The following is a 12,156-nucleotide window of genomic DNA, read 5'->3' on the forward strand; positions in this document are numbered from 1 at the left end:
TACAGAGCTCTAAAGACGCCCACTCAGATCTAGAGAGCTCCGGGCCGGCCGTTTTTTTTACTACGGCCGGCCCGGAAGTGGTTAATAAATGATTTGAGAATGTTCATGCAAGAAATTGTGTGAATAGTCACTTCAACAATCAAAATAAATCCGGTTAAATAAATAACAGGGATATTCTTTTCACATGATTGGATAATTGAAGTTATTCTTCACACATTTCATTGCGTGATTATCCTTAAATCCTTTAGTAAATTAGCCTACAGTCTGCAAAGTTCAGATGCTAGGCTGATATTAGGCCTTAAAGTGATACTGTTACAACAGACGTATAAGTGCTACTATTGCTGGCCTCCTGAAGAATTGCTACCGTAGTTACCTGCCTGTGTCTGACCCAAGTACTTTCAAGTCACAGACTTTAGCAAAGGAGAGATTCTCTCTTTACAGCATAAAATCCACCTCCAGGCAAAACCTTTTTTCACCTGTAGATAATGTAGGGAAGCATTAGAACCTCTATAAAGTTTTAGTTGCTGGCAGTGTCCCCAGGGGAGAGATATTGCCTCATTTCCCGTTTAAGGTGTCACTTGGTCTCTTGATTGGGTCAACAAAAAATACACTTTTTTAGTAAAACAGGGAAGCAGGGGAGGACTAAGCGGGGGGCCAAGCTATTACTAATATGATGTGATAGGGTGGTGGCCATAAGTGGAGATATCGAGTGGAATGAGAGCTACAGTCAGTGAAAGGTGCTAGGCATTATATAGTTATCTGCTCCCTATTCCTCTTGCCATCACAGTGCCTGGCAAGAGTTACAACACCCACAGCTTTGGAATACCAAGTGAATGAGTGCTGAGAACTGCAAAGTAAGTTGATGCTAGAACATAACTCCTTCACTCCTGTGGTTGTATTTGCTCTCTATGCCAAATATTCCTAATCCTCTCCTGCATGGAAGGTCACCTATCAAGTTTTTTTTGCTGTTAATATCTTTCTGTCCTGTTGGGAAATATGGAAAGTCACTCCAACTGTACAGAAAGTATGTTACCAACAATTCCCCCTCCAGCTCTGTCTTGTCGCTAGTAATGGTGTAGAATACATGTTTGATTATAACTAGTGATGCAAAAAGTAGTAAAACAATGCTGACTTGCCATGATAACCTATTTATATTTCTTTAAGGATCTAGTTAATGACTTGAAAGAAAAACTTGATGGACATTTTAAGGAGGTCATGGTGGGTTTGATACACTCTCCTCCAGCCTATGATGCCCATGAACTATGGCATGCTATGAAGGTAACTTAGGCTTCATATCAATAAATTACTTATATTATAAATAAAGATGTTTGGTAATCAGAATCAAAACGTTAAGCAACACCAGTACATCTAGGTCCAAAGCTGCATTAGGTCTTTACTGTGACCTATGCACATATATATTATGGTAACGTTTTGTGCCATTATTAGGCTTCAGATCTTTGCTAAACAATTGTGTAATATAATTATTTTTGCAAAACTAGAAAACAAACTCTCTCTACCAAAATGTGCAATTTGTATAGAGAAGGTCCCTTCAGATTTCCTGAATTACATACTCTTCTGCAATCTGCCATCTTCTCCTTTCAGTTCTGCTGCTGAATATAAAGTCAAATCACACCTCTGGCTCATTCAGTTGTGTGTTTAATGTGAGCTTCAGCTATATAGATAAACAGGTATACAGTTTTAAACACAGTAAAAAAAAAAATTGGCACAGAAGTTAAGGTTGGCCAGGTAAATGTGTGCCAATGAGCTCAGATCTCTATCATGCAATTTCTTGCTATAAATGTCAAAAACAGAGCTCACCTACTTCCATCCTCTTCTACGTCCCTGTGATTTTTAATCACATGATATTCAGAGAACTTAGCAGAAAGTCTGACACACAAAAAAGTGAAGGGCACTAGGTGAGGTCTACAAGTAAATATATAAGGTGGAAAAAACTGGAGGATTACATAATTGCCCATTCATCTTGTCAACCACCTACACTGCCAGGCACTTGTCCTCTCTGGATACTGTCCTCTCCACAATGTCAGCTGGAGGTTACAGAAGCAGACAGTCTTGGTCATGGACGGTGCCACTGGAGTAAGCGTATTTTCTGACATTGAAGTTCCACTACTGCCTTTAGGAAAAGTACAACCAATGGTGCACATCTAAATCTTTGGGAAACACTACTTTATAGCACATCATTTAACTGTAACTGAACTGATTTGTTTGAGAATTAAAAAAAAAATGTTATGTGCATCTTGTAAACTGGAAATGTCAGCCTATAAAAGTATGTTTGTATTTTTTTTATAATCCATCTGAATATGTACAGCAGGGGCGCCCACAATTTTTCGTCTGGAGATCTACTTTTCAAATGACGAGCTCAATGAGATCTACCATCGAAGAAACACCTGCGTTCAGGGGCGGGAGGGGGCGTGGCGGTGCATTGAAGTCAATGGCACTGCAGCCACACCCCCTGCCTGCAGAGCAATCGCCCGCACTATTTTTGCAGATCGCACTGGACTGGAACGCAGTCACTAATGTGCCTGAGTTCCAGGTGCAGGCGATCGCACTGTGGATGGGGGGCTTGGCTACGGTGCCATTGACTTCAATGCACCACTATGCCCCCTCCCACCCATGAACGCAGTGAGCCGGCCGTCTTGCGCTCTAGTGCATTTTAGAAGCCGAACACTCTGGAACACAGACTTTATGGTGTGAACTGGCCCTCTCTCTTGGCTGTCTCTTCTGATTGCCATTGGAACTTCACTCTCTCTTAAAGTAAATCAAACCATAAGGTTTTTTGCCTTCATAGGATCAACTGTGGGCTTAGGGCTCTGCGTATGCAAGGGTTTTAATGTTATTTTTGTCCTTTGGTTGAACTTTTTAAACCTGACAATTAGGGTTGCACAGATACCAAGTACAGTACTCGGTACAAGTACGAGTACATGAACGGAAACTGTTGAGCTCCAAGACTACACTAGAGAAAAATTCAAAAATTAGGAGGCAGCTGTCATTTGTAAGGAGCACACGGAGCTCCTGGGATTTGTACATCTGTTTTAATGTATGATTTTGTTTTTATAAATATATATAAAGGGATGCACAGATACCAGTTTTGCGAGTACGAGTACTGGTACTTGCCGAGTACTTACAAGTACGATTACTGATAAATTTTTGTTTATTGTCATGTGACAGTTTTTCTAAAACAATACAGACTAATGATTTCAGGACAGTGGGGGAGTGCCAGAGCCAGGTCCCAGCTGCAACCTCAGCAACCCTGATAGTTCTCATGAAAATGCCAAGTATCTGTACTGGTACTCAAAAAGTATCTCGGCATCCCTACTGACAATGTAACTGATCTGATTTATTCAATTGTGTGTGTAAATTTCAGCTTCAGCTGTTGAGTTCTGTTATCAATTGCATTTCTTCAACAACGCAAATAAGGAGATAAAGGAAACAGTGGCGTAACCAGAGTTCTGGGCGCCCGGGGCAGAAATTTTTTTTTGCCCCCCCCATTATATAAACAACCACTGGAACTGTACCCTGCACCTCCCCCCCACACACACATGTTTTTATTTTAATTTTTCAAATTTTAATATTTTATTTTTTTTGAAACTTTTTCATTTTTTAAAATTAATTTTTATTTATTAATTAATTTTTTATTAAATATTTTTATTTTTTACTTTACTTTTAGGGGCTTCGGGGAAATATTGGGGGTCTAAACAGACCCCTGATATTTCCCTTTAAAAATAGAAAAAGAGATTGAGGACACAGAGTCCTCAATCTCTTTTTCTGTGTCCCCTGTTATCAATGAACAGGAATCCTTTATGAGTGTTCCTGTTCATTGATAACATGGTATGTTTACTATAACTACAATTATGAATGAACAGGAGGAGATGTAGATCACTCCCATTCATTCATAATTGAGGATATAGTATACATACCAGGTCCTCAATTATGTACAAACACTCAGCGATCAGTGATCGCTGAGTGCTTGTACCCGTTCTCCTCTCTGACACACACTGTCACAGGAGGCTGCAAGAGGAGAGCCCAGCCTCCTGTGACAGCGCTGGCTGTCTCCCGCCCCACACCGCTATGCTGCACTGTGATAGGCGGCCGAGCGGTGTGGGAGGAAAGACACCGGCCGCTCACAGCGCTCGTCCCGCAGCGCTCGGCCGGCTGTCATTTTCTCTCTGATTCCTTTCATCCCCGCTGGGCACTGCTCTGTGTCCCAGCGGGGATGAAAGGAATCACGGCCGCGCCGACAAAACCGCAGGAAAATGTCACTTTCGGCATTTAGCCGAAAGTGCCATTTTCGGCCGGCGCCCCCCCTTCACTTTTCGCCCGGGGCCCGCGCCCCTGCTGCACCCCCGGTTGTTACGCCACTGAAAGGAAATCATGTGAAACGGAGAGACCCATATGAAGGCTGATAATACAAAATAATAATATGCACTAATTGATATTATTTACAATCATGTACTACTTTACTAGTTAATTTGACATTTTAATAAATAACAACGACTTCCTAACCTGCTGTTTTACTGGTTCCCTATGGAGTGATGATAAAACAGATAGCTTCTGTGCTCAACCCCTACTAATAGTGAGATACTTTACAGAATTTCAGGTGATATACTGTAAATATGAAATAATCTGCCCTATTTAATCAGAACACTTTTTTGAAGTTCTTATTCTGAAATAGCAACCAATCAGAATCCATCTTGATGACTTATGCAGAGTAAATTCTGATTGGTTACTGTGCACTTACAATTAATATTTGAAAATAAAGCATTTTAAAAAGTTTTGTGGAATCCAACTTGATGCTGGACCCCAGTCCCTCATAGGCTACCTCTTTACCCACAATCTCATCAGCTCGTCTCCCGGACGTGCCCAGAGAGACCAACTTTTTGCTCACATGATGTACCTTCTTAGTACTTTATAATAAGCACCTTTTATCCTGTCAGAAAGTCACGAGCAACTCCGTACTGCTGTGTTTTACATTGTTCATGCATACTTATGCAATGTATGGTTTGTTACTGCTGTCATTTATCTTCTGCATAATAAAAATTCAGATGAGAAAAAAAAAGTATTGTGGAATAAGAAGTTTTAAACAACACAATACGACACTCCCAAAAAATACCTGTATCATTAGTAACGTCTATGATATTATTCCCATGTTTCCAGGGAGCTGGCACCGATGAAAACTGCCTCATTGATATTTTAGTATCAAGAACAACATCAGATATATTTCAGTTGAAGGAAATCTATTTAATGCGTGAGTATTCTTTCCATGGCTTTACACAATATAATTATTATTCACAGTATAAGGAAGACTTCTGTTTTCTAAATTAAAAAAAAGTTTCAAAATATCGGAAACCCTCACATATGTTGGCCAATGCTGACCAGAATGAGACAGTTTCCACACAGAAATGCATTGCTTTTAATGAGTTTTTGAGTAGATTTATCAGCCAACAATGTGCAGCTCCAGGCTTTCTAGCAGCCATGGGGTTGCCCTTCTAAGCACATGCAGTGATCTGTTCTGCCAGGGCAACACAGTGGCTTAGTAGTAAGTACTTCTGCCTTGCAACACTGGAGGTCCCTGTTAGGCAAAGACAGGTGCTCCTATGTTAGGGACAGTTAGAGCTATGCTACACTACTGATCCCATTGCTCTAACCAACTCTCTAATGACAAAATCACTAAGAGATCAGAAAGAATGCTCTCCTTACCCATGCAGCAGTATTCCCTAGTGGGCTGAACGTTGCTGATGAGTAACATTTTTCCATGTTCCCTAGTATGGAATAGTCCTTACAGGGAAACATATATTTTTTTTAAATTCTGGTAAAACCAGGAGACTTACTATACTACAGGGAAAGCTTGGGGAAAAATTTGTACTACAGGAGAAAACATTGGAAGAGACTCGCTTTATTACAGGAAAAATAAGTGTGTGGGACTCACTTTACTACAGGGCAAAGCAGTGTGAGGAACTGGCTTCACTACAGGGGAAAGTAGTGCACCACTCACTCATGCATACTTGTTCAAGTCAGTGGTTGTTTAAATGAGATGATGAAGTCTTGAGGCCAGTAAGCCAGAATGAAAGCCTGGGAATTTTTTGCAAGCATGTTTAGAAGAAGTCAACAATGGTGGCTTCTACGGTTCTCTCAAGGACGGTTTAATTTGCTGTAGTAACTTCCACCCATCTCAATAGGCTGTGTTTAACAGACATACAGTATATCCCATGAATAAATTGCTTAACTCTGCAATTCTTCTCTTAGAAGAGAAAAAAGTGCACAAGGCAACTGAAATTACAGCTAAACTCCAGGTATAAATATTTATATATACGCTGAGTGGCCAGATTATTACGACGACCTGACGTTTGTAGGCAAATTAGCTATAATTAGCTATAATTTTGCGCTAAAGTTGCTAGGGGGCTAGACCATTATAAATAGGGAAGCAGGTCGTTTACCACGACAGTAGAAGTGATTTTTTTCTGAAGATATGGGTAAACAACACGATTTATATATATCTGGAGTTGAACTTTAAGGTAGTATTAAACGCTCAAACTTGTTTTAATAATGAATCCAGATCAAACAAATACAGATTGTCCACCAAAGTATTTCTTTAAATTTTTGTCCAAGCACTTACAGTCATGATGTTTCCAAAGAACTGTCTCCAACTCTCTCAGCTCGGATTCCCTGAACTTCCTGACTAAGACAAGATCATAAGGGATAACACAATCTCCAGCAGCTGTTCATCTACTAGCTTGCAGAAGGGTGAGGAGGAAAGAGGAAAAGGAAGGATGAGTGAGTAGTAGGGGACTGGCTTGCCTTGCTGTGCCTGTGTATTCATGGAGACAAACACAGCACTCACAAGGGTGGTTCCATAGGACCCATTAAAGGAAAGGAGGCATCCTAAAAAAGTGTATCAGGGCCAGTTCTCAGTAGACCAGCTGATTATGCATAAAAACTTTACACATTAAGGAACAGCATGCATTGTAATTGACTTAATCAGCATTTGAAATAGCTTAAACATATTTTTACTTTAATATCACATTAAATCTAATGTATTTTGTGTTATATGATATCAGAATAGCTATCACCCGATACTTTTTTGGGGTATTGTTGACAATTATTCATTACTACAGGGATCATAATGTTTCATTAAATGCATTTTATAAAATACACATGCCCTTAAAAGATGTGCAAGTAATTGTTTCTTTTCTAGAATATGGATGCAACCTGGACCAAGACCTTTACTCTGAAACCTCAGGGCATTTTAGAGATGCTTTATTAAATCTGGCCCAGGTATTGTATGATGGATGGTTTAAATATATCAAAACAGTATACATTTAAAGCTACATATAAGAAATGTATAAACATAAAGGCAGGATTCAAAATTATGTATAGCAAATGCATAGTATAGTAAATGTATAGTAACATGTATAGTAAAAAATAGAATATCTTCAATGCAAGTACCACATGGGTTACTGAAAGAAAATGTAAATCTGGTTTGAAAAATATGTCTGCTAAGGAATATTTTCATAGTAGGAGGTAACATATAGAGATAACTTAGAGCTAATCTCCAAACAAATATATGTGATAACAATCTCCTAAAATTTACTGTACAGTAAAATTCTGGGAGAGAGAGGGGCAGTACAAGGATTCGGTTAGTTATGCTGTATCCATACAGTATACTGCATACTGACAAGGAATATGTTGACAGGAAGTGAAAGAGTAACGTACACACTCTCAGCGTCACTATGCACAGAAATTATCCAGCTCATGGGACAACAATTTGAGCACCAACATACTTAGAGCATTAGGGCGGGGAAGGGGGTTGGCATTAAAGCACAGTGGTGGAGGGTTTCAGCCCTGGTGGTAAAAAGGGTGATGGTGAGTGGTGCCTCTACTGTGTAGCTGCTAGCTGTAGCTCCAGATGCTGAAATCATTCTTCCTGGCCAAGTAGCAGAAGTTGGGCAGGGTAGGGGTTGATGGTGTGAGATGCCAGGCCTGAGATTACATTACATGTGTGAGTGACAGCAGAAGGTGATAGTAAGAGCGGATGGGGCAGAATTTAGAAAGCCGTGTCCTATTGAAACACAAACTACATCTACTGCATGGACTTCACCGTATGTGCTTCACGTTTGTTATGGCTGTTATGAATGGTGCTGGTGTCCATTTAAATGTCAATGCCACCGCACATGTGTGGCAGTGTCTCTGCAATAAGCAAAAATGGAGTGGATACCTTGTGCATGTGTGGTAGGGACACAATGGTAAAAACATTATACTACCCTTACAGTAGACCGGGCATTAGTGACAGCGCTGCGGATCTCCTCTATTCTGTAGGAATCTCCACAGATATCAGCAATCAGCTACCAGTACAGAAAGTCTCCCAGCAATAATAACAAATTATTTGTGGCTTTTACATGTCACATGATCTACTAAAGAGGACTGCAAATACATTTTGTGTGATAGGAGACTTCCTGTACCGGAAGCTGATTGCTGGTATTTGTGGGGATCGCTGCAGTTTAGATCAGCAGTGTCACTAAACGCCAAGTCTAGGACCTGCTGTAGAACCCTATAGACTTCTATAGGACTGGGAGACTGGTCCGTCTATGTAGTTCTACTGCAGCACACACAGGCAGCGGGAGAGACAGATCAGCCACAGGTAAACATCGTGGCAAAATGCCAGTGGAGGTGAGGGAGTGTGGGTTACATCAGCACAGTGGGAATGGGGAGTAAGGAAATGTTCAGAAAATGCTGTTTGAAAGTTTTCTTACCCTTTAAAATCAATCAGAAGGCATATATGTTTTACCCATATATAACAAGATAACTATGTTAATAATAACACATATTATTCTTTAAATTGCTTTAAAACATATACACTATATTGCCAAAAGTATTAGGACACCTCTTCAAATCATTGGATTCAGGTGTTCCATGAAGTTTCCTTGCTACTAAATATTCCACCGTCAACTGTTAGTGGTATCATAACAAAGTGGAAGCAACTGGGAACAACAGCAACTCAGTAACGAAGTGGTAGGCCACGTAAAATGACAAAGCGGGGTCAGCACATGCTTAAGAGCACAGTGCGCAGAAGTCGCCAACTGTCTGCAGACTCAATAGCTACAGACCTCCAAACTTCGTGTGGTCTTCAGATTGGCAGAACAACAGTGCATAGGGAACTTCATGGAATCGGTTTCCATGCCCAAGCATCTGCTTCCAAGCCTTACATCACCAAGTAAAATGTAAAGCGTCGGATGCAGTGGTGTAAAGCATGCTGCCACTGGACTCTAGAGAAGTAGAGATGTGTTCTCTGGAGTGATGAATCACGCTTTTCTGTCTGGCAATCCTATGGATGTGCCTGGGTTTGGTGGTTGCCAGGAGAACGGTACTTGCCTGACTGCATTGTGCCAAGTGTATTATGGTGTGGGGTTGTTTTTTAGGGGTTGGGCTTGGCCCCTTAGTTCCAGTGAAAGGAACTCTTAGGGCATCAGCATACCAAGACATTTTGGACAATTTCATGCTCCCAACCTTGTGGGAACAGTTTGGGGATGGCCCCTCCCTGTTCCAACACCAGTGCACAAAGCAAGCTCCATTGAGACATGGATGAGCGAGTTTGGGGTGAAGCAACTTGACTGGTCTGCACAGAGTCCTGACCTCAACCCGATAGAACACCTTTGGGATGAATTAGAGCGGAGGCCTTCTCATCCAACATCAGTCCCTGACCTCACAAATGCGCTTCTGGAAGAATGGTCAAACATTCCCATAGACACACTCCAAAACCTTGTGGACGCCTTCCCAGAAGAGTTGAAGCTGTTATAGCTGCAAAGGTGGGCCAACTCAATATTGAACCCTATGGAATAAGACTGGGATGTCATTAAAGTTCATGTGCGTGTAAAGGCAGGCGTCCCAATACTGTTGGCAATATAGTGTATGCTAATGTTTCAAATATAATAAAGCAGCACAGATTTAATAAGCTAGAACTTTTTTAAAACATATGGAAAGCACATACTGTCTGCCATTTTCGGAAGACCCCTCCTAGTCCACATATCACATGGCTTGCAGGACAGATATAACAATGAGGTCCCCTTCACGCCATGTCATTCCATTGCGGTGTGTTACTGCATACACATTAATGTGCGGTAGTTACGTGTGTTGATCAAGAATGATCTGCCAAAGCACGGCAATGTGGTTGATCTTTAATATTGTGCACCAGAATGCAAGGAACATGTGCTGCAGTGCAGGTCTGTTGGCACCTACTGTACTTGTGCTACGATGCTGTATATTACCATGCACTGAGATAATGCACAGTAAAGTGCAGATAACTGTCAGGCATATATCTGAAGGCATCCTAAAGGCAAACTATACTATATAAATAACTTAATTTAGAAGCTGCCCCCTCCCTGCAGGCTTACAAGTAGACAGTGTTTGCATTGGGGTCTATGAAGAACCCCAACATCCTGATCATGTATCTCTCTATCACCCAGCATTCCTGCCAATACACCTCCTGCAACACTGACTTTGAACCTTTCTGCTTTCCTGCACCCCGACACTGCACCCCAACACCCCCAGACACTGCACCTTTCTGCCAGCCAACACCTCTGCCATTATAAACTCTACCACTGTTTCCTTTATCCTTGCTAACCGCTGTCACTGCTTCTCCCTTTTCACCTCTGCAAAGACTTAGAGAGAGGTGATGAGGCCAAGTCTGTAGTTTCTGGGCTCCCTGTCCACTTGTATTTGACTGAACCCACCTTTTCTTCCTTTGGTGACATCACCTTCTCCCCAATGCAACCTGTAGGTGTAGATCACCTTCCAGAGATGCAAAAGATTCACTTCAACTGCTGGGAGACCTGGGAGAGGACCGACATCCTGGCCAAGAGAAAGACAGAAGTCAAACACTAAGCTGTTATTCTAAACCCACCCACCACCTCCATTAATACAGAACCCTTCCAATGCAGCAGCCATTTTTATAAAGTCTAACATCCAAATGTAATAGTTATTTATTTTACTTTCAAGGTAAGAATTTTATTTAAAAAATAAGACCACTATTTATCACCACTGCCTGCTAAACTATTGAACCTTCTATACCATTATTATTTTAAACATGCAATCTCTATATTAGCCTGGGATTAGTGGGGAAACCAAATTTTCATTCAACTTCCAGTATCCTTCTTTTACAATAAGTATAGGCTCCTGGCATGGTGAATGGTTTGCATTATATTATTAAATATTATAATTTACATCTCTGTTATTTTGGCAGAAATGCAATGTGATATATATGTATGTATATGTATATTATGAGAATAGTGAATTTGGTTAAATAATTAATTTTTATTACAGGGTGTGAGAGAGGAAGGCTATGCAGACCCTGGTTTAGCGGCTCAAGATGCAATGGTAGATAAAATAATTCTTGCCTCCTTTTATATTTGTTGCCAAATCTATTTACAAAACAGAGGGATATAATTAAACAAGTAAAGGAAAGAAGAGTGTCAGAGATATCCGTACTTGAGTTACATAGTTACATAGTATTTGAGGTTGAATAAAGACATTAGTCCATCAAGTCCAACCTATTAGGATCTCATTCTAGGAGTACCCGTACCCCTGTATATTACCCGTACCCCTGTATATTACGGTCCCTTAAGAAATCGTCCAAAAGTTTCTTGAACAATTCCACATTATTTGCTGAAATCACCGCCTGTGGCAGTGAGTTCCAGACCCTAACTGATCTTACTGTGAAGAACCCCCTTCGCCCCTTGTGCTGGAATTTTTTTTCCATCAGGCTGGCCTAAACTATTGTAGCAGCTTTCACCGCCTTATTAATGGTTCACTTTATTTTGTATTATGGTGAATCCATATCAAAGTGAGCAGGGGAGGGAACAGAGCCAGGGAGATCTTACCATTAGAGTATCCAAATCTCCAAGCATGTAAAAGTGCTAGTGCATCGCTTTTTAAGAAAATGGTTGTGGATGGGAGTCAATGGTGGGAAAATAAGAATTTCATGAGTAGCATAGCAATTTTATGATGTTTTGTATAGCCCAGGCTGCACACAACTATTCCTAATGTACTAATATGTAATTTCCTAGTCCAGAATTAATTAGACAAAGGTAGACAAGCTATCACATATAGTAATAATAGTAATACTGCAACTACTGTACAGTATATATA

At 40.7% G+C, this 12,156-nt stretch overlaps 1 protein-coding gene across 1 annotated transcript in view; it reads left to right on the top strand.

The window, feature by feature from the left end:
• ANXA10 (annexin A10) overlaps window positions 1-12,156 on the top strand; it is a gene marked incomplete at its 3' end in the record, with an annotated part of 30,052 nt that overhangs the window by 9,789 nt on the left and 8,107 nt on the right. The window contains exons 4-7 of the mRNA XM_018558781.1: window positions 1,165-1,278; window positions 5,173-5,263; window positions 7,211-7,290; window positions 11,332-11,385. Coding sequence (XP_018414283.1) covers window positions 1,165-1,278; window positions 5,173-5,263; window positions 7,211-7,290; window positions 11,332-11,385 — 339 coding nt within the window. The remainder of the gene's footprint in view (window positions 1-1,164; window positions 1,279-5,172; window positions 5,264-7,210; window positions 7,291-11,331; window positions 11,386-12,156) is intronic.

Source organism: Nanorana parkeri, unplaced genomic scaffold (genome assembly GCF_000935625.1).
Source record: "Nanorana parkeri isolate BGI_ZX_2015 unplaced genomic scaffold, ASM93562v1 scaffold358, whole genome shotgun sequence".
NCBI lineage: Eukaryota > Metazoa > Chordata > Amphibia > Anura > Dicroglossidae > Nanorana > Nanorana parkeri.